Source organism: Denticeps clupeoides, chromosome 20 (assembly GCF_900700375.1).
Source record: "Denticeps clupeoides chromosome 20, fDenClu1.1, whole genome shotgun sequence".
In the NCBI taxonomy this organism is placed as follows: domain Eukaryota; kingdom Metazoa; phylum Chordata; class Actinopteri; order Clupeiformes; family Denticipitidae; genus Denticeps; species Denticeps clupeoides.
The window spans coordinates 13,435,962-13,458,401 of NC_041726.1; the positions used below are offsets into that span (position 1 = coordinate 13,435,962).

The window sequence follows — 22,440 nt, forward strand, 5'->3', positions numbered from 1 at the left end:
ATTATAAAGTGCTTGTTTCCTTTTTTGAGCAGTGTATGTCAAATATAAATATTACACATATCCAAATATACATACTATGAATTTAATTTCAACCCACCAGTGGCCCAATCTAATGTCCAATACTTGGACAACCGAGCATTTACCTAGCATGTAATTCAGCTTGTCACTGTATATTGTATATAGTTGTATATAGTATATGTGATATTTGATATTTACAGTATTTATCAGACACCCTTATCCAGAGCGACTTACAATCAGTAGTTACAGGGACAGTCCCCCTGGAGCAATTTAGGGTTAAGTGTCTTGCTCAGGGACACAATAGTAGTAAGCGGGATTTGAACCTGGGTCTTCTGATTCTTAGGCGAGTGTGTTACCCACTAGGCTACTACCAACCCATTTGATCTGGTGGACTCCAAACCACTAGGTGGTACTGCACAAGCTTGGCAAATAATTAAGAAGAGCACAATCACTTAATTGTTGATGACTTTGACAAGAGCCGGCCAGGTCATAAATTGCATATTGTTCTTTAAATATTTAAAAAGATATAGGCTTCACGGGATCCACCACTGTCCATTTACCAGTCTGCTCCTGCCCTCCACGTCACACTCATTTCTGTATAGCAGTAAAGGGAACTGGATGAAGTCACTCTGTATTGGCAGTGATTGGCATTCCAGGATCTGAAACTACAAATCCAGACCAATAGTTTATTTAAACCAGCCATTTGCATAGTGAACTTAAGAATGGAAGTAATTAATATTTTCAAAACCCAAGGAGTTAGAAGAGGACCCTACAATCTCTGGGTCCCTGGTGGATAGAGTCAGCAGTATTTTTGACTGATCGTCTCCGAGGACCAATCGTGGGCTTGTCAGGTCTAAGAAGACAAGACAGCACCTGCATATCTAGGACATTCAAATTATCCTAAGCAATACAAAAAGTGTTCTGCTGTGCAGCAGTTGTCACCCAGCTCTCTGGGGCTGTCACTTCCTGACTTGTCCACCACGCAGGCAGTGTCAGAGCTGAACAGATCAGCAGGTAAATGTTGCCTGTCCAGCAGGACTAGGGTAAACATATGTAACATATCATACCATATACAACATATGATAGAACAGAAAGACAAATTAACTTCCACCCTCTGGCCACAATCATTATTAACTATTTACTCTGCTTTTCTCTTATTTATAGCACCCACTGCATGTGCATTATTTGTTGAGTTCCAATACGAACGCACCTTATTCTAAACCTTAGACAATCAACTGAATCAAATCGAAATATTATTTATATTATTTATATGTCCTTTCAACTTTAACTGGTGTATTTGTTAGGTTAGTTATTTATATCGCATCACATGCCAATTAATGGATCAATGAGCAATAAAATGAATGACTGGAAATTTTATGTGTGACAAAATTTTCTAATAGGGACACAAAATCCACCACTGAATGTGACAGATGTGTACTTCCAGTATTTTGTTTTGTCTTTCAAGCATAGTGACAGTGAAGCATTTTCTGAAATGCATGATCTTTAGTTAAAGTTTAGCTGCTCATTCTTTAACTGTAATGCCTCTAATACCAGTGTGTACATTACAAAAATGTCGAAATGAAACACGTCACGCAGTTCATTCACTGTGTCACTGTGTCACCTTCCTTTACCGACGTTAGCACGGCTTACAGCGGTTACTGTGTTGCTACGGACACCCTGACAAACACACACGCGCACACACCCATTACACCATACATGCGCGCCTGGGCAGGGCGGCGTCTGCTATAAAAGCCGCGAAGCGTTTCACAGCCGCAGCCCATTCCAGCCTCCACTCCGGAACCACAGCAGCTCCCCGTTTCATCCCATCTCCTGAGCGGTAAGGATCCCAGCAGGTCTCCGACTCGTCTGTAGGAGTGACTGAAAAGCTGCTTAATGCCCTCTGTTGTGGTTGATCTTTAATTGTTGTGGTATGCGGTATTGGCCCCGAGCAATCTCGGATTGGCCCTGTAAACTTTGAGCAGAGTGAGACACTTGGAAGGCTCTTATCTAACGTTGTGTAACAGTGAGGACATTCCTAACTCGAAATGAACAGCAGAGATTTGCTCCTGGCCATCTTGTGATAGAAAGAATGTTCCACATGATCATTTCTGGCATGCAACTACTTCGCTGTTAACAATATTTCTTCCAAATGTCTAGAAAAGTCTGGACGAACGTCTCCCCCTTACTTCCTCCTGAATTTTTCCATTCTGCCTCTCTGACTCACATCCTCAGGATTCTTCCCTTTTTGTAAGAACAGTCAGGGACTGTTAAAGAAGTGCATGTTGCATGCATGTGGCATTAGTACTTCAGCCAACATCCAGGAGAAACGATCTGTCTGGACGTGTTCGGAGTGGCGCAATTCTTCTCGGCACTCCCTGTGTCCCTGCCCCTTCCCCCTCTTCCCCCCACCTTTGCCCTGTGCAGCTGGACTTTATGTCCTCCACAGTGTTCACGCCTCCTCATCAGGCTCTTTTACTCAACTTTGATCGCGTTAACAATGCAAGCATCTGACTTCTCCCCACGACCTCTGCCATTCTGCACGAGCTTGTGGTTGTGGTGACTGTGGTGTGTGTCGGAGTGTGTTGCCGCTGAGTTCATTTGGCAAGCAAACGGCAGAAAATTCCTTACCGTTGACATGTGAGGCGCGGGCTTTCACCCTTCGTCTGAGTATGTCCCTGAGTAATGACAACACCTTAGATGTGATGACAACAGATTTCAGCAGAAGGCAACCTTTCTCGTGTTCTCCATCTCAGTGATCCCCAGGCTGCAGTCATGCCATCTGATCTCGAGAAAGCCATGGAATCCCTCATCCTGGTGTTCCACCGATACGCCTCCAAAGAGGGAAACAGCAACACACTGAGCCGCCGAGAGCTGAAGGACCTGATGGAGAACGAGCTGGCAGACTTCCTCAAGGTGATATTTCTATCAACACACTTGTCATGTGCCAGCTTTGGGTGAGAAGTTATATGGAGCATGTTGTTGTTGATGTTCTTCAGTCCCAGAAGGACCCTGCCACCGTGGACAAGATAATGCGGGATCTGGATTCTAACGGGGACGGGGAGGTGAACTTTGAGGAGTTTGTGTCCCTGGTGGTAGGGCTCTCCATCGCCTGCGAGAGGTGCTACCAGATGTATATGAAGAAGACCGCAGCAAAGAAATGAAGGAGGAGGACAAATGGGATGGGGGGAGGTGAAATGAGAGAAGGGAGTTGAAGAGGGTTTTCACTTTTGTAATTGTGCTTTTTTTTTCATTAAAAAGAATGACCCTACACCGGACACGCCTTGTGTACATGTGTGTTTGTATTTTAATGAATCATACACTCTACTATATTAGTTGATTCACTAGTATAAAATGCTAACCGGCTTTTTCCAAACGTTACATGGTCTATGAATAATATGTAAATTCATAAAACATTGTACAGTTGTTGTTAATAACTAAGCATGTCTTCACGTTTGCCAGTGTCACATCGAGAACATTTTAAAAGAAAGCCTAAACCGCCACTTCACAAGTAAGCTTTAGTTTGGATTTAATATTAATATTAAGTACTTGTCGTAAACTCCAGCCTATTAAACTATTCCACTAGTCTAACTTGACGTTGATGAAATTTAAAGAGTACATCTCGTTGCGCATAATCCTGATTGCATTAGCTACGAGTGTTAGCTACGCGCTAACGGCTACGCCAACTTCGGTCTGGTAATTCCAGAGGTGCTGGACAGACATTCCTTCCATTCTTCTTTTCCTCCCTTTCTCTCCCTTCCCCTCCTGGCCAGGACAGGGTTTGCTCTGCGGCCTACCAGTGTTCTTCGGTTTCCTGGCAAACACGGCGGTCGCTAAGCTACTGCAAGTCGGGGAAGCTGAGTAATCAGAAGCAGACCTGCCACGCCCGCGAGAGATAGCACTGCCCAAGGACATTTTTTTGGCCTTTTTTTTATTGCCTGCAGCGTGTTCAAGTTTATTTTGCCATTATTCTATCATCCATCATGTAGATTTAATAAAAATACATGAACACTAATGGCAACCATGTGTTAATTCTGACTGTGTAATAAATGTTACTGAGGCGGTTATGAAGCTGTTTATTAACTTCACTCCACTGATGAAATATTCAGCTTCAACTCTTTTCCGCTAATCTGGCATGGGACAGTGGAATTGCAAAACACCATTTGACTCACAAAAGGCCTCATATGATCTGATTTGTTTTGCAGTTGAGGTTCACCTTGATAAAAATGTCTCAGGGAGAACCTCACTGCAGGTGAATATAGGGTTACAGAGACCACAAATTCAGAAAATCCGATGCCAAACCCACACTGTTTATACTACGAACAACTCTGAACTAGAGCGGACACACCTTCTATATGTTTTCCTGGTGACTGCGGTTGGTTATATTTGAATGAGGTATTCTTCATTCCACAGAATACCTTACATGTGTTGCACTGCAGAAACCAAACTGCCTGCACAAGTTTCATGTTCATTTGATTCAAACGAAGGACAATTTAACCCCTGAATGGGGAAGTGAGCCAATTAAATGAAACATTATAATACAATTTTGTGTCAAGGCCATACTACATCACTACAAGTCCCTGATGCTTGCCTACACAGTGACTTTGAGGTCAACCAAAGCTCGGATATACAGTATCTCACAAAGGTATGTGGAGAAATGTGCGATGTTGTCATGGAGGAGTGGAGGAGGATGCCAGTGGCAACCTGTGAAGCTCTGGTGAGCTCCATGAGCAGTTAAGTTACTGGACCAGCTAAGGCAGTACTGGAAAATCATGCCGACCACACAACAATATTGACACCCTGGGCCAATTTTGGCCATTTTTTCTTCGGGGTGAACTCACTTCTGTTGGTTTAGACATTAATGGCTGTGTGTTTAATTAAATTGGACCAATAAACAAAGATGGTGGCGTGACACTAGCTTGTCTCTCAGCGTGCCAATCTGGACTGACTAACACACTCGACTTCTTTTACGTTTAGAAAAAAAAAGTTTCTGTTTTTGCACAGCGGTATTTGCACTATTTTTACATTGCACCTCCATTATTCATTTCTCTAGTTTAGCGCTGTGTGTCTGTCTGTCTTTATTCTTGTTGTCTTGATTGCATATTATGTAGCCAGTTTATGTCGGAACGTAATTTTGTTTAAATTTTACACGTGGCACCAGGTTCCGGAGAAACGTTGTTTCGTTTCACTATGAACCGTCTAACATGTATTCAGCTGAAATGAGAATAAAGTTCACCTGAACTTGAACTCATTTATTTACTTTGTTATTCTGAGGGGACAGCAATTTTGTTATACAAGCTGTACACTGACTACTTTACCTTGTATCAAAGTGCCATATCTTCAGTGGTGTCCAAGGACAGATATAATAAATTCTTTATAAACGCATGCGGGGTGTACACACTTTTGTGAGATAAAGGCATCCATTGACAGCACGGCATTGCAAGCCCAACACAATAGGTGGCCTATGTCTAGTCTGTTCTTGTGCAAGGTTCCCACAAGGTGGAACAAGATGTAACCCTGCAGATGCAGATGTTTTGTTTCTCTTTTCACAGTGAGGTTAGGGTTTTGAAGATGGAATATTTGTGAGCACATTCATTCATAAATAGTAATAGTACAGAATAGTGCCATCTAGCGACGCACAGTCCACATAAAATTGAAGTGTGTATGAGACTGATTGACCACAGAGGGAAATTCAGTGTTAGTGTTAGTCATATTAACGAGTAAATTTGTGCATGTAGTATATGTTACGTTAACTGTAGAAATAAATACCATGTCTATTGGACCACATACATAAGTTCTATTAAATCTCTGAAAGAGCTTCACGTTTGCCTTTGCTATCAAGATCTAGGTTATTAAGTAAAAAAAAAACTTCAATATTCTGAAAGCTACTGCTTATATCACATGGCTAATCTCACACGGAATATGTGGCTGTTTCTTTTGATCTAAAGACCACGTGATAAATCTTTTTTGGGGAGAGAAAGAAACAATCCCAGCACCGATACTGAAAGGGCGCAGGAACTTGCACATACTAAATAACCAAGAAATTTAACATATGATGAAGCTTAAATATTTCAGATTGTAGTTTTTTGTTTTTCTTTTTTTTTTTTTACAAAATGCCCTTCGGCTTTTCAATGCAAATATTTCTTTGTTCATTATGTACAGCCTCAACCATATATGCAAATCTTAGTAAGATTGCAAAATTAGTGCCGAAATGTGTGTTTACATATGATGCGGAACATACAAACCTGAAAAAAAAAAACTATAACCAAACACCATGCATGATATCATCATAGGAATACACAGGAACATCCATAGTTCCACATTGAGCCTGTCGCCATAAAAACATGCATTATGTGAATTGGCTGGAGGCTTGAGAGACCCACGGGGTCCCTGGAAGATGAGCGTAAGTAAATGCAACCTCAAACAGGCCACCCAGGCCTGGATGTGTTACTGTTCTGCTGGGTGCCACGCGGTCACACCGCAGGACGCAGGAGGGCAGGATTACGGTTCCTTCTACCAAAATGGGGTCCTTCCAGATTTTCTCTTCATCAGTTAAAGGCGTCTGGGCCGAAAAGCATCTCTCGGTCGTTAACATTTACATTTAAGGCATTTAACAGACGCCCTTATCCAGAGCGACTTACAACGTGCTTCCATGTTACCATCGATGAAGTGATCAATTCTGGTTCACTAGGACCCCCCAACTATGAATACAGTCGTTTTATTCACTCTGTTGTAGTTTCTATCCATAACATAGTGAATGAAACGTTTGTATAGTTTGGGTCCTAATCGATCACTTCATTGATTAAACGGGATAAATGTTGTGTATATGGTTTGTTACGAACACACGTCCCTCCTGAAGAGGAAAAAAAAAAAAAAAAAGTGAAAGAGGGAGTCTTGTGATGGCTGGGCGGGTCGGCGCCTGCGTCCGCTTCTCTCCGCTGTGGTGAATGTGCGAGGCTCCGGCAGCGGCAGGAGCAGCAGGGGGAGGAGGGGGGAGCAACTCGATCCAACCATGGCGGACGTCGACGACGAGATTCGGTCGGATCCCTCTTTCCCGCACCCCGCGGCGCCCCGGAGCGGACCCGGCGCCGCCCCGGCCGCCGGTACCCGAACCCCGAACCAAGGCACGGTGACGTCAGGCCCCAGGATCGTCCGGATCGTCAAGTCCGAGTCCGGCTACGGGTTCAACGTCCGCGGACAGGTCAGCGAAGGCGGACAACTGAGGAGCATCAACGGGGAGCTGTACGCTCCGCTGCAGCACGTCAGCGCCGTCTTACCCGGGGGAGCCGCGGACCGGGCGGGCATTGCGAAGGGCGACCGGATCCTCGAAGTGTGAGTCGCCCGGCGCCGGGCTAACTAGCGCTAATTAGCACAGTTAGCCTAGCCGCAGCCGAATCGAGCCCAAATTGGCACGTAAACAGCCGGTTATCCAACAAGCGGAGCCCGGCCGGCGTGCCGCGGCGGCCCGACGCGGCCTCATATTCACACTTTTAAATGGACCGGGCGCTAGGTCGCTGTCAGCTAGTTACGCGGCACGGACGCGGTGTGCGGGTCCGCTAGCATTGGCGACGGCCGAGTAAAATGTCAGCGTCGTTTTGCCGTGAAGGAGGTACGAGGCGCCGAACGGCGGCGTTTTGACGGGCTGCACGCCTGCGTGGGTCAGACTCGCGTCGCGTCGCGTCGCTGCGTGCGGCTAATGGCGCGTTTCAGCTGTTCCATTTGTTCGTTTTAAAGGGAATTTTTTTAAAAAAATAAATTGAGGACGGGGCACCTCGCTCGTTTGTCATTCGCGTGGCGTCGCGCAGAGTGACAGCGCGCCAGCTTCGGGGAAGGTGACGGGCTAATGACGCCTGGATCGCGTCAAGCGTCCCCCGGCTCGTCTCCCGATGGCCTGGAAAACCGCGCGGCGTTCCGGGACACCTCCCGACCGGGAGAGGTATGGAACGGGGAGCGCGTGGCTGTGACCCTGTCACGTTGTCTCTCCCGATTCCACGACTGTCCAGGACCTCACCGATCAGGTGTCCCTGCGGCTTCACATGACATTGTGAAGCCGCGACCTCAACTCCATCGTTGCTCCAGGGGGGACTCATCCTGTAAGTGATGGAGGACAGTCCCCCTGGATGAGGGTACGTGAATGTAAACACGGCCGAGTTGATCGTCCCGTCCCCAAACTCTACGGGACTTGACTCGTCCAGCAGCACGGATTGGAGAAACAAGGGTTCGACGGGTCACCGTCCTCGATTGGCTCACATCAGGCATTCGGTGTGTTTGGTATAAGTATGTTAATTGCAGATAAGTACAATTTTTTTATTTTTGGTTGTGCGAGTGCAGCGTCTCAGAAATTCCCGGTTTGGAGGCTCCGGAGCTGATAAACTGATGAATTTATTCCGCTGCTGCTTTCTTTTAGGCTTCGATGCCAGCAAGAAGACCCCTTGGGGGCGTGTTGCGGCCTAAAACACTCGCCCATGAACCAGGAGACCGTAGGGTCCCAGGTTCAAAGCCCACTTTCTACCACTGTGTCCCTGAGCAAGACACTTAACCCTGAGTGTCTCCGTTAGAAGTGTTTTTTTTTTTTTTTTTTTTTAAGCATTTTGCATTCCATAACTGTCAAAATTACAGCTTACACAACAAACATTTATTTCAAAATATGCGGCGATATAACGATATTCCGATTTTTTTCCCGGAGAGACCATGTGACCAAGCCCCTGTGTCCTGCAGCTTTGTTGATCAGAAGGAATCGTCCTGCCACGCTCGCTGCTCAGGTTGCCCTTTGACCTCGCCTCTCAGGGCTCGGGCGCGTGGCGGCGGGTGCGAGGCGGCAGTTCCATTTCAAGATGACGTTATTCTGTCCAGACCGTTATTTACTGTCTATTCCACATCGATCTCCGAGCTTGCGTCATGAGACCTCTTTTATTTACCGCGTTTTTATCACCTCTAGTGTACAGAACCTGACAGAAGGGTTGCTAAGCAACATACATTGTTTGCAGAAACCATTTTTTTTATTGTATTGTAAAAATGGTGTTAAAACCAGCATACAATTATAAATGTATTTTCGGTGAAGTCTAAAGTTCTGTTGGGCTTATCTAAGTTTTTGATAAAAACCGCATGTGCTGCGCATGTTGGCCGTGTTTCTGCGGAGAGAGAGGAATTTGTGGTCGATCGTCCCTGTGAGGTTGCTTAATGGCCGCTGCGGACGGCGTGGAGGATGATGGATGCCCTCGGGCGCCCCGGCCGCTTTGTTCGACGGTGCGTTGCGGTACAGGAACGTGTTTTAGAGGAAGTTGGGAGGCGAGCGCGTGTTCGTCAGCAGCGGTGGCGGCGCAGCTCTGTTCTGGTCCGGCGGCGTGTGGGTGGTACGGGTCTCAGGAGGGCCCGGCTTTGTGCTGTCGAGGCCGTCTCGTCTCATCAGGAAAAGGCCACTTGGTTCTGAACTTTAAACAAAGAGAACGTCCGATCTCCGCCCTTCCCACACAACTGCTGCTGCACAGTGAACGCTTTCTGATTATCTTGTGAGTTCAAGACCCGTTTAGCTTAGTAATGCATCTTCTCATATAAGAGCAAACTTGGTTAACATACAATTAGTATTTCTGAGTTTCTGTTCCATGAAAGGGATTGTGTTGCCTCGTTTCTGGCTTTTCGCTGTACAAAATGTAGGGTTCGGCTTCAGGAATCCGACAGAGAGTGGATTTCAGGGCGTCTGATGTGCAGGAGCATTAAAAACTGGATGAAAGGATGGATGAAAGATTCTGTACAGTCAAGTGCCTGACAACGAACTTGTATTGTACCGATATAATAATAATTCTTATTTCCTCCGTACCTGGAACGTAATACCCGGGGAATCTTGTGCCAAGTCGTGGTTCAGTGCAGCATGTTGATCCGGGAACTTGGAGAAACACACAAAGTGAAAGGGAGGAAGAAGGAAGGAAGTGGAAGGAGGAGAGTCTTCTGCTGAGGAGTCTGTAGTTTTCCTTTTATGCACTTCGCGCACACACACACACACACACACACACACACACACACACACGCGTCAGGACTCCTCCGTTCATCTCCCACTCACGTGGGCCGAGTGTTAGACTGACCGGCATTCATGACGCGGGGGCGCTGTGGCTGAAGCGATGCCTTGTGGGACGTCGTTGTTCCTCTCGTGAGGTCATTCATGGCCAATGGGGCGCTGAAGTAACAGGTTGTTCTCTTGTTGCACAACGCCAGTCATGCCTGGCAGCGGGGAACGTGATTTATTCTGCTCCCGCTTCCCCTTTCAGCCGAGGGTTGAGTCTGTGCTGAACCAGAAATATGGGGCGGGTTGGATCACTTGGATTTGATCATCATCGCTGCTGCTGTTGATGGTGTTTTTTTTTTTATTTTGGAGACATTGATCAAGCACCAGTAAAAGAACTGTTTTACGTAGCTCAGGCAAGATGAAAGTTGGTGATAAATTCGGTTCATGTGGATATTTTATTCATGTTGGTGCTGTTACACCAAAAGTATTTGAACATTTTCGCCAAGAATTAAAATACGTATAGTGAACGTATAGTGGTACAGCACAAATGTTACTTACTATGTCTTCTGAATACATTGGCCTGCATGAATGTCAGTACATAAAATCAATGTAGTATTTATGTAGCAGAGCACACGCCTGGTCTTCACTTGCCAACACCAGTGCAGAGGCTTCGGCAGAGCCATAATGAGGCAATGAAACTGGGTTGAGCCTGAGCAGGTCAGTCAGACAGTGCAGCATCAGATGAGGACACATGACCCATGATGAAGCAAAGTCCAGCAGACGTTGCAGACTATGGCGCTTGTGTTTTCTGCAGCACTTGCTTGGTCGTATTGTTCGTTTTACGTCCACGTGTGCCTGTGGCAAAGAAAACCGCTTCACTGTCTTTCTCAGCACATGCATAGGACAGACAATGACCATACTTTCATAGTTGTCCACATAAAAAGATTTACGTACTGGAACTAACGAATAGAACTTTGCTTAAAAAGCAGGTTTAATAAAAACGAACATAGAGTCCGTTTTTTACACACAACACCCCATAATGACAACATGAAAAATTGTGACTGATGTTTTGGAAAAAAAAAAAACTGTGAAAGCACATCTACATAAGTAGCCACAACCTTTGCCATGAAGGTGATCATCCTTGAGATGTTTCTGCTGCTTAATTGGAGTCCACGTGTGGGGTAAAAAGCAGTCGAATGGACGTGATGTGGAAAGGCAGACACCTGACTGTATACATTCCTTCAGTTGACCGTTCACGTCAGAGCGCAAGCCAAGCATGTAGTCAAAGGAATTGTCTGTAGACCTCTGAGACAGGATTGTCTCCAGGCACAAATCTGGGGACAGAAACATTTCCGCTGCTTTGAAGGTCCCAATGAGCACAGTGGCCTCCCTCATCCGTAAGTGCAAGAAGTTCGAAACCACCAGGACTCTACGTAGAGCTGGCCGGCCGCCTAAACTGGGCGATCAGGGGAGAAAGGCCTTAGTCAGGGAGGTGACCAAGAACCTTCTAGAACCCTTCAACCCTAGTGTAGACTGGATATCTGATCAGGTGCACCTCAGCAGGTTTCACATTTACAGGCCGGAGAAGAAATTCACCCTCCTTTTGTTCCTCTGTTCTGCCCTTTCAGGAACGGGGTGAGCGTGGAGGGAGCCACCCACAAGCAGGTGGTGGATCTGATCCGGGCGGGGGAGCGGGAGCTGGTGCTGGCCGTGCTCTCTGTGCCGCCACAGGAGGCGGAGGGGCTGGACCCCGGAGAGGAGGGGCTGACCCCCAGCAGCTACGACTACAGCGACAAGCAGGCGGTCCCCATCTCCATCCCCACCTACAAGCACGTGGAGCAGCATGGCGAGCGCTTTGTGGTCAGTAGCTCGGCGCCGTTCAGTCACGCTTAATCTAAATCGAGGTTTTTATCCAGTTGTTGCGCTTCTTGTGCTTCTTACAAAAGATAAAACAAAATAACAATCAGCCATACACTTACAACGGATAAAAAATTCGTTTTTTAGATATAATGTCATGCGTCACACGTAAGAAGGAATCAGGACTTTATGTGCACAAGAATTTAAAAAATTCCATGAAATTGGTTTTGAATAGAAAAATGATCATTGACAACGTTTGAGACCAGTATTTCCTATTTCACTACACTTCCATTTCCAGCTACTGTACTCATTTACAGCATGAACAATGTCTGGACTGGAGGTTTGACACATTCGGTGTCTTTTTAATGGACATCAGTTTTTTTTACATTTACGCTTACATCATTTATCTTATTCAGAGCGCCTTACAGTCAGTAGCTACAGGGACAGTCCCCCTGGTTAAGTGTCCTGCTCAGGGACACGGAGTGGGGTTTGAAGCCTGGGACGTAAACCCTGGTCCCCAAAAAAAACGACATTTGTAAGTGCGCGTGAATGGTAGTGGTAGTGTACGAAAGCTGTGTGTTTTTCCGGTGCGGAAACAGGACAGTGCTGGCGGTTATTGAGGGACCGTGGTTCTTGAAGTCTGTCTGGCTTGTTACCGTGACGTACCGTCTCTCTCCCAGGTGTATAACGTGTACATGTCGGGCAGACAGCTTTGCTCGAAGCGCTATCGAGAGTTCGCCATCCTGCACCAGAACCTGAAGAGAGAGTTTTCCTCCTTTGGCTTTCCAAAACTGCCGGGGAAATGGCCTTTCTCTCTGTCCGAGCAGCAGCTGGACGCCCGCCGGAGAGGACTGGAGGAGTACCTGGAAAGAGGTGAACGTTCCTTTAGTTCCTGAAGATCTTTGTTTTTTTTTGCCAGTTTTCATTTGAAACAAATGTACATATTTTTTTCTCGTTTTATGAATTGTATTTGTGCTCTATCTGGAACAGAACAAAAATTTAGATGGGATGGGGGGGTCACTGAGGATGGATTTTGAAGTCACATTTCTAGGACAACTCAGTGATGTTAATAAATGCCCTGCCAATCAGTACAGCTGGGCAATATGCACAAAATGCGTGCTTTTCTAAAATCCAACATATAAATATCTCATTTTTTTTCTCATCTTGACCCGATTGTCTTGCATTATTCAGCTTATTCATTTGCCATTTTTGTTATAATATGTGATCTCTTGCTCTCTAGTGTGCTCGGTTCGGGTGATCGGGGAGAGCGACATCATGCAGGAGTTCCTGTCTGAGTCAGACGAGGTTAGTGTAGTTGACGGGGATTTCCCACCCTGTGCATGAACCCGTCTTCCTGTGTGACCGTCTGCACGTTTCAGGATAAACAAATCTAAATTTTAGCATCACTTGTAAACGTGAGATGCTAGAGGCGCCTGCCGGTTTATCTTTGTTTCTGCAAAGTGATTGTCATTGTGATGCACAGCACACGGTGAAACGTGTCCTCTGCTTTTAACCACCACCCTGGGTGAGCAGTGGGCAGCCACAACAGGCGCCCGGGGAGCAGTGTGTGGGGACGGTGCTTTGCTCGGTGGCACCTTGGTGGTTCGGGATTCGGTTCCACTTCCTTCTGCTAGGGCCACCACTGCCCCGTGCAAGCGATGGGGGGGGGGGGGGGGGGGGTGGGGGGGATTTGTTCAAGATGACTTTTTAAAATGTATTTTATTATATTATCAAATATAAAAATGATGTCTACATGATGATTGTTCTCTGTTTGTGCGTGGCTGCGTTGAAGAACTATAACGGTGTGGCAGACGTGGAGCTGCGGATAGCCTTACCGGACAAGACCACCATCTCAGTGAGGGTGCGCAAAAACAGCACTACAGACCAGGTCTATCAGGTGAGGATAAATACAAAGAACTCTTATTTGCTCATTTTACTAAATCATTGATCGACTGCCAAGGTCTCCATTAAGCTAATCACTAACCGCAGGAAGCTTTTAGTCTCACAGTTCACAATGGTGAACATCTCGCTGTACACGCCTGGCTGGTGTGTAACTTGTGTTAATAAATGAAGGGATTTAAATCGTCGTGTTCCATGATGGCCTGTCATGTTTCTATTTAGGTTAAAGGTTTGATTTGTGTTCAATTTACACATACAGAATACCTGCAAGGTTGATGGTTTTATGACTTAATTGCCTGTTGGGTTTATCTGCTGCCTACTGTTTCTCCGGAACAAATTATTCAGACACACACACGCAAATTAAGTTGAACTAACTAAGTGTATAACTTCGCACATTTCTTTTATGTATTTTTTTAGGCCCTCGTCATGAAAGTTGGAATGGACAGTATTATGGCCAGTTACTTCGCCCTCTTTGAAGTCATTAACCACACCTTCGGTAAGCAGCGCGAGATCGGCTCTGACGTGGAGTATAGCCTCATGCGGTGCCAATTTGAGGCTGATCATTTCCAGTCGTACATCCGCCGTATGAATATCAGTGGCTGTCGAAAAATGCTGATATTACACAATCTGACTTTTAATTCCCAGTGCGGAAGCTGGCACCCAATGAGTTTCCCCATAAGCTCTACGTGCAGAACTACACGTCCGCTGTGCCGGGAACCTGCCTGGCCCTCCGCAAGTGGCTCTTCAGCACCCAGGAGGAGGAGCTCCTGCAGAACAACCCCCTGGCCCTGCACTACTGCTTCCACCAGGTTTGTTTCAGCATGAGAGGCACTGGGAGGTTTCTGCTCACCTTCAATACATACAATACATTTTCCTGGCTTTTAGTTTAATAATGGCTGGATGTGGCGACCACAAGGGGGCAGTATAAAATTTAAATGCATTATTGTATCAATTATCAAGATAATGGTGATTTCTTAAACATTTGCAACTTGCAGTTTATTACACAGATTTATGATTGTAAACTTTTTATATTTAACATCGATATTTGATATTTGTGGAGATTTTATGACTATCAGTCCATGAAAAATGCATTGATCTAAATGTGTTAGTTTGGTCATGTTCAGCTGTAAGTGGGCCATTGCCACATGCTGCTGTTTATTTTAAGGTCTAAATAGCCGATCTAGGTTCTGTCATTACTGCATCCTGTAGGACTGAGCGTCTGTGGCCGTGTTCCCACGCCAGTCTGTTCTTGTTCTCCATTTATCAGTTCCGACTCACTGTGGTCCTGGGGCTGGTAGAAATAGGTCAGAAATCGGTGCTGTGCTGTGGCCTAATGCTTTTTCTCCCAACCCAGGCCGTGGACGATGTGAAGAAAGGTCTGATTAAGGCAGAAGACAAATCCTACCAGCTACAGAAGTTAGCAGAACAGCGCAAGATGGCAATGGTCAGCACCATTCTCATTTCCTTCTTGCCCTGACTCTTTTTCTGACCAACTTCTGTCATTTAGGGACATCCAGTGTGTAATGGAGAAGTATATGGAGATTATAGCTTTCTACATAATTCCGACACTATCAGTAATTTCTCAGATGTTTGTAAAAGTTGAATGGGTGAACGTGGATGTGATTATCTGGATCTCATGCACCCAACCGGCTTCGCTAGAGGGGGTTTAACTGTAAATGCTTAATGGCGACCAGAATCTCTCTAATCTAGTAGAACATGGTGGGGGTTGATTGTCGAAGTAACTGTATTTCATGTATTAAAAATGCATACGAATGTCCCTGGCGTTCCATTGCAGCTCACCTCTCCGGCGCGTGTCTTGTCTGTCCGTCTGTGTGCAGTATCTCAGTGTTTTGAGGACGTGCGAGGGCTATAACGAGGTGGTGTTCCCCCACTGCTCCTGTGACTCGAGACGGAAAGGTCACGTGATCGCCGCCATCAGCAGCCAGCACTTCAAGCTGCATGCCTGCACCGAGGACGGCACTCTGGAGGTGCGTGCCTGCACGAGCGGCTTTGAGTGCAAGGAAGCTGTGCTTTTAAGAGGAAGGATGTTGTTTTTCGCTCTTAAGACATGAAAAAAGTCATATGATGTGTGCTTTGTGTGTGTACAGTATGCACAACTACAATATGTAAGACATTTTTTACATATACATTAAATACATCTGCATCACCGGTGATTTATAAATACTTAGACGTGCCCTAACCTCAAGTTAGGCAGGTGTGGGGGAAAAAATACGCAGAAATCTTAAATCAATATTTGGCATCACCAACCTTTGCCTTTTAAAACGCATCAGTTCTTCAGGGGGCCCTTCCAGGAACTATGCTGGTAGGTTTTTCCAAACCTCTTTGAGAAGAAACCACAGATCTTCTGTGCCTGAGGCATTCCTCAAATCCTTCTCAGTCTTTATCTAATTCCTGAAGGACCTGATGAGATCAGGGCTCGGGGATCTTCATCTTTACGCTGAAGATGACTCTGAAGGACGCTGGCTGCCTGTTTGGGGTTGTCCTGTTGCAGAATAAATTTGGATTGCATGATGTATAAGCATTTACCTATATTTCAAGCATTGAGGATGCCATTCATTTTTGGAAATGCAGCCACAAACTTGCAAGGAACCTCCACTATGCTTCTCTGTTGCCTGCAAACACTCATTGTTGTACATTACTGTATCTCTAGGCCTTTGCTGCTACAGCCAAATATTTCAAATGTTGACTCTTCAGTCTAGAGCTCCTGCTGCCATCTTCCAAATCCCCTTCCGAAGGGGAAATAAGCTTTATGTGTGTTGCCCTGGTGTATGACCTGTGTCATGAAACCGTATTGCACAACCTCGCCTTTGTAGAGCTTTAAGCCTCCGATGAAGCTGTTTCTGTTTCTGTAAATGACTGCTTGTTTGAAGTTGAAGATCGTTTGCACCTATTTGATTAATCATAAGTCATGAGTCAATACTACAAAATCCTTGCAATTGTGTAAGAAATGACACTGGACTAAAGTTTAGAAACACCAGATAAAATTTTGATTTTTCACATTTGTCAAATTGTTTTTTTTGCAATTTTTTATTGCATTCTTAGTTTTCAGCATGTGGACGTGTCTTTTCACACCTGCCTTAAACCTTTGCACTTTTGTATATTTGCATGTAGCTTTCTTTTCACTTTCTGCTTTGTTTCATGAACTGTAGTCCATACTGCACTAGTTTAGAAATGTATTCATTTATTTGTGCTCACAATCGATTTTTCCGAAAAGCTGTAAGTCATCAGTCAACCAGAGTTCGTTTGATGCCAGATTCATCGACCCTCAGGCTAAACTTCTCTCTTCTGAAATCATACCTGGTGTAGGAGAGTGCAGTTACCCACCGGCTTTAAATCCAGGCCTCCAGTAGTAAAGGGCACATTTAGTATGAGGAGCCACATGAATGTCTGTCTTTATTTAAACTCTCTCTCTCTCTCTCTCTCAGAATCAGGTGATTGCTTTTGAGTGGAGCGAGATGCAGCGGTGGGACACAGATGAGGAGGGCATGGCCTTCTGCTTTGAGTACGCCAGAGGGGAGAAGAAACCACGCTGGGTTAAAATCTTCACGCCATACGTGAGTCCCAAGCAAATCCAAAGTTGGTCTAACTTGAAAAGAGGTAGAGGGGAGAGTCACCAGTGACCTCCCAATATAACATTATCATGGTTCCTAGGTGCAGATTCAATATGAATTGTGATTCTGTAAATAACCTGATTCATTCCTCCTATTATGAGCCACGATAAGCTTTGTTTTACGATAAGCTTATGATTTACACCTCCAACACCTATCCTTAATCCCACAAAACTGTGGTGAAGTAGAATTGTGAAAATTGTCAGTGAAAGTGAAGTGATTGTCACACGTGATGCACAGTGCACACAGTGAAATTTGTCCTCTGCATTTAACCCATCACCCTGAGTGAGCAGTGGGCAGCCATGACAGGCGCCCGGTGTGTGGGGACGGTGCTTTGCTCAGTGGCACCTCAGTGGTACCTTGGCAGATCGGGATTCGAACCAGCAACCTTCTGATTACGGGGCCGCTTCCTTAACCACTAGGCCACCACTGCCCCATAAAGGAAGGCTGAATTATATCTTTGCTAGATCAACAGCAAAGGCTGTTGATCACTGGCAACAGTAGAATAATCTTCACATTTTATTTTGGTTACCCCCCGTATATATATTTTATACTGTTTTTACAGTTCAACTACATGCACGAGTGCTTTGAGAGGATCTTCTGTGAGCTCAAATGGAGAAAAGAGGTGAGCTTGTTGCTTGCTGTTAGATACTGTGCTGTGTGCCCATGGCCAAATTTGCACATTGATATGAACGTCTTAAACTGTCTTCTTTAGTTCGCATTCAAATATGTATAGATTTAAAATTTATTGCAAAAGGAGAAAGTAAAGAAAGTTGACATTTAAAAAAAAAACTCTTTGCAAGTGCAGGTGACAACTTTTACCTTTTGTCCTCTTCTTTGGTAGGTTGAGGAAGAAGCTTCAGACAAGGATAACAAGAACTGCAGTAATAACGGTAAGTGTCCTTTTAACAGTTCCTTGGGTAATTTTTGCCCATGTGTCCTGTACACTTAATTCCTAACTGCCTAACCTTTTCTGCTGCCAGCTCAGTGCTTTTTTTAACCACTTTCAAGACATTTAACCATTTAGGAAGGTCCGTTATTAATAATTGATAGAGCCTGTCTAGAAATGGCCTTGTTAAAGGAACGTGTCCCATACAAGAGAACCGGCTTTACATGTAGGTTAATGGAGTTGTGTAGAGCCACAAATTTTGCCCATGAACAAGACACTAGTCCCACATTGAATGCATGTTGGTTCTTAGATATCGGATGTTGGAAAACTGGCAATGCATTTAATAATACTTTTCATGGGAGAAGCCGAATATTTTCAAACCTACTGCATAATTTTTGAAAAGATTTCCAAAAAATTACAATCTCTGAACCACATTGGGGATGGTTTCCCCACAGTCCTGAAAGGATTATTATGATGACTTCTCTTTGGCGGCCTTTTCTACTCATGTAATTGAGCACCTCATGAAGCTGGTTATGATTATGATGAGAGTAGAGTGTAAAGAGAGGCAACTCTAAATAACCAGATTTTCCAAACTATTACAATTATACTATATAGTATATACTACTAAACCACACTATTTATTTCTTATATAAGAGGCTTTAATAGTCTCCAGTGGTGCTAATTAACTGCAAATACTGCATCAACAGCTAGTATCTAGTATCACTTGCTTGGTGATGCTGATCAGACCTTTTCTGCCTCAGAAGTCCTGCTTGGTAGTTAACTCTGTACCCTGTCTTTTAGCCACCACCATAAGTGCTAAATGTTATGTAATGTAATAGTAACGTGTGGCAAGTTTGCTCACTGCAGCAAGACTTTGACCCTCCTGTGTGCCTCATCTGTGCTGTTCAGCAGTTTTAGTCCTCTTTCCAGACGTGTGTGTATGTGTGTGAGAGAAAATTTCCTAATGATGATTCTAATCCTTCTCGGTCTCTCTGCAGAGTATCTCTCTCCACTGGAGCAGCCTAAAGGTTGGCGGCATCTAGGGGGTGAGATTGCCACGTCCTAAAATCTCCAGGGGGCTGGAGCCCATCACCCTCCTCACGCCACATCAGCCATCCTCCAACTCACACTCCAGCGCCACCAGACACAACCCATTTTCACTCCAGAACAGGGCTATTCCAAACGGAAGAGGAAGATAACGTTGATGATGATAGCAGCGGTGACGATGACAGTGATGAAGGATAGACGCTCATGTCATGAGTAGATACTCCACGCGTCACCTCACACCCACATGCAACGGGCAGGACTTTGTCAGGGATGGAGAGCGCTGCCCTGGTCCAAAAAGACCGTCGTCGGTAGGTTGGGGTCGAGAGTGGATGCCGTCAGTGTTAGCTGTACAGTGGCAGCAGCAGATATCTTTCATGTGATTGGTCGATAGGGCCAATTTGGTGGTGTGATTGGTCTGGACCAGTGTTATCACATGATTTTTTTTAAACTGGCTAGTAGAAGTGGGGCTCTTGGTTAAACAAAAAAAAAAAAAAAAAAGAAGAAGAAAGAAAAGAAAAAAAAATGAAAAAGAATATTGGTTTCATTCATTTCATATATTCTGTGATGACAGAAATATTTAAAATATATAAAAAGATTACTTTGTTTTTGGACCCTGTGACAAAATTTGTAATGAAGCAGGGGCTCGTTAAAGGTCATTAAAATATTTATATTTTTTATGTTTACTAAATGCAAATTGCCTGACAGTAAACATCTTTTCATGCTTCATGAAGAGTCCCCTTCCCCTTTTTTTGTGGAATGTTATCGACCTGCTGAAGTTTTGTTATTTTAACGCGTTGATGTGCAGTTTCCATTTAACACCGACAGAGGGAAGCGGTGCAGCGTGGCAGACAGGCAGGGGAGAAAACATGGAGCCACGGCTTGGCACAAGCGATGGTTTGTAAATGAGAAGCGTTGAGGGCTTACGGAGAGGTCGTCCAGGCAACCCATCCGTGGGGGGCAGGGGGTGTACTGGAGCACAGAGATGTAACATTGGGGGTCTTCTGCAGCATTCCTCTGGGTGCACTCTCTCACCCGCACCACGCCGCAGTTAGTCTGTTCATTTTGTCAAGCTGAAGTGTGTGTGTGTGTGTGTGTGTGTATACGAAACAATCAGCATCCAAAGGAAAGACCTAGAGACCAGAGGGGGCACGGCGAATTGAGCTCTGCTGACCCCCCCCCCCCCCACCCCACCCCACCCCCCCACCTCACCGCCCAGCATCTGCAGGACCGCATAGTAGCGGCTGGTATGTGTGCTGTGGCTGAGTCACAGTGGCACAGCGGAGCTTTTATGTTGTGCAAGGCTGGAAATAGACCCAGAGCAAATCAGAGCGGCCGTTTTCCTGCTGCAGTGTTTTACCGTGTGACACTGTGTGTGTGTGTGTGTGTGTGTGTTCGTCCATGGCGGGCACGCGCTGTTGTATAAGAGTGTGAGCATGCAAGTGTGAGTGTTGGCTTATCAAGATAATCTCGGTTTGGATCAGATCGAGTCGTTGCCATGGCAGTGTTGCAGGAACGGGAATAGGCTCGGTCTGCCCACGGTATATTTTACTAAACAGACTAACTGTTTTTTTTTTTTTTGTTTTTGTTTTTTTTGATTGGCCATAAGTTGTACATTTTTCGTAAAGAATTAACCCCTATAACTTAATTATTTTCTTTCCCACCAACTAAACTAAAGCATTAATCGCTCAGATATCAATGTTTGCTGGCTATTGTCTGCATAGAATGTGAAATGTACCAGAATGTATTTCGAAGTCAAGTGTAGACTTGTGTTTGAACCCATTTCCTGTTCTTCCCCAGTCACCAAAAAAAAAAAAAAAAAAAGATTTCTATTAAAATTGTCAAAATAAATTAAAGTTTGAAAGGTAGACTGGACGTGCCGACACACCGCAATACCTACTCACACATGCCCCCTGGAGAGACGCGTCATGTTTTGTTGTGTTGAATTCCTGTTTTGAGTGTTTTAGGGACATTGGTTTGCGTTCCTTGAGGTGTACAGGGCCTTTTTTTTTTTTTTTTTTCCTTTGGAGGAGGCAAAGCCTAAAACACATTTCTCTGTGTTCAGTGTAACTTGTAAATTATTGCCTAAATGTTGTTTCGACTAAACGCTCTCTGTAGGCGACCTTGACTGAAACCTTTAATTTATTTTTTCAGCATAACAAAATGAGGGGTGGACGAGTTGTAGTGTAACATTAGGTCTAAATGCGCCATAAGTGTGGTAATGTTTGTTATCCAGCCTCCACCTCCGTCCCCCCCTCTTTTTATTGGATGGGGGAGTTTAAATCTAAGTGTATATCGAATGAAGGAGGGCTACCATGGTGCAATTTTTCTTTTTTTTTTTTTCTTTTTTTTTCCTCTCCATCTAGCTTCTGACAAATTAACAAAGGATACTGAAACAATAGTTTTATATCTAAAACGTGTGAAGGTTGAACTAACCAATGAAATAAGATAAAACAGGTTTGAAAAACTGTCATGTAGAGAAATACATTGTAACATATTTTAAAATAAATTGATATATTGCTCAAAATGCATTTGTCTCTTTCCTGTCAGCCAACAAACGAAAGGCATCGTTTTTTGAGAATAAACACATTTGGGAGATGAGTGAAGTGAAGTGATTGTCATAGTGATACACAGCAGCACAGCACACAGTGAAATGTGTCCTCTGAATTGAAATCCATCAGCCTTAGTGAGCAGTGGGCAGCCATGACAGGCACCCGGTGATCAGTGTGTGGGGACGGTGCTTTGCTCAGTGGCACCTTGGCGGATCGGGATTTGAACAGTCAACCTTCTGATTACAGGGCCGCTTCCTTAACCGCTAGGCCACCACTGCCCATTGCCACCATTGTGAGAGACTTAGTGGATGTCATACATATGGTGTTTGACTTCAGACCTTTTTGAGATAGGGAGGCAATTGTATTGGGGTGATAGACACGTCATTTTGTGTTTTCCATGTAATGGTCTCATTATGTACAGGTCTGCCTTATATTGGGGCCAATACCAATCAATGTGGCATCAATTTCAACATCCTGGGGTATAAAAAGCTGGTATTGTCAGTAAGTTGTTTCAAGTTTCATTCACACACGACGTCACGTAATGGACGAGCAGGG

General features: G+C 44.9%; 2 protein-coding genes across 2 annotated transcripts; both read left to right on the top strand.

The window, feature by feature from the left end:
• The first annotated feature begins 1,707 nt into the window (after window positions 1-1,707).
• On the top strand, window positions 1,708-3,293 carry s100a10a (S100 calcium binding protein A10a). Its single transcript, XM_028963994.1, has 3 exons — window positions 1,708-1,855; window positions 2,772-2,931; window positions 3,015-3,293. Exons 2-3 carry the CDS (start codon window positions 2,791-2,793, stop codon window positions 3,177-3,179), a joined length of 306 nt encoding a protein of 101 aa, XP_028819827.1. The 5' UTR covers window positions 1,708-1,855; window positions 2,772-2,790; the 3' UTR covers window positions 3,180-3,293.
• Window positions 3,294-6,947: 3,654 nt separating this feature from the next.
• On the top strand, window positions 6,948-21,157 carry snx27a (sorting nexin 27a). Its single transcript, XM_028964710.1, has 13 exons — window positions 6,948-7,347; window positions 11,644-11,875; window positions 12,553-12,745; window positions 13,113-13,177; window positions 13,665-13,769; window positions 14,189-14,267; window positions 14,417-14,580; window positions 15,126-15,215; window positions 15,610-15,759; window positions 17,218-17,346; window positions 17,966-18,025; window positions 18,245-18,293; window positions 19,288-21,157. Exons 1-13 carry the CDS (start codon window positions 7,028-7,030, stop codon window positions 19,353-19,355), a joined length of 1,704 nt encoding a protein of 567 aa, XP_028820543.1. The 5' UTR covers window positions 6,948-7,027; the 3' UTR covers window positions 19,356-21,157.
• The last annotated feature ends 1,283 nt before the right edge of the window (window positions 21,158-22,440 follow it).

Excerpts from the sequence above, each read along its gene's own strand:
- snx27a (XM_028964710.1), top strand. The coding sequence starts at position 7,028 with ATGGCGGACGTCGACGACGAGATTCGGTCGGATCCCTCTTTCCCGCAC. Across the intron at positions 13,178-13,664 it reads TCCTGTCTGAGTCAGACGAG|AACTATAACGGTGTGGCAGA; the intron begins GTTAGTGTAGTT and ends GCTGCGTTGAAG. Across the intron at positions 14,268-14,416 it reads AGTCATTAACCACACCTTCG|TGCGGAAGCTGGCACCCAAT; the intron begins GTAAGCAGCGCG and ends TTTAATTCCCAG.
- s100a10a (XM_028963994.1), top strand. The coding sequence starts at position 2,791 with ATGCCATCTGATCTCGAGAAAGCCATGGAATCCCTCATCCTGGTGTTC. Across the intron at positions 2,932-3,014 it reads AGCTGGCAGACTTCCTCAAG|TCCCAGAAGGACCCTGCCAC; the intron begins GTGATATTTCTA and ends GATGTTCTTCAG.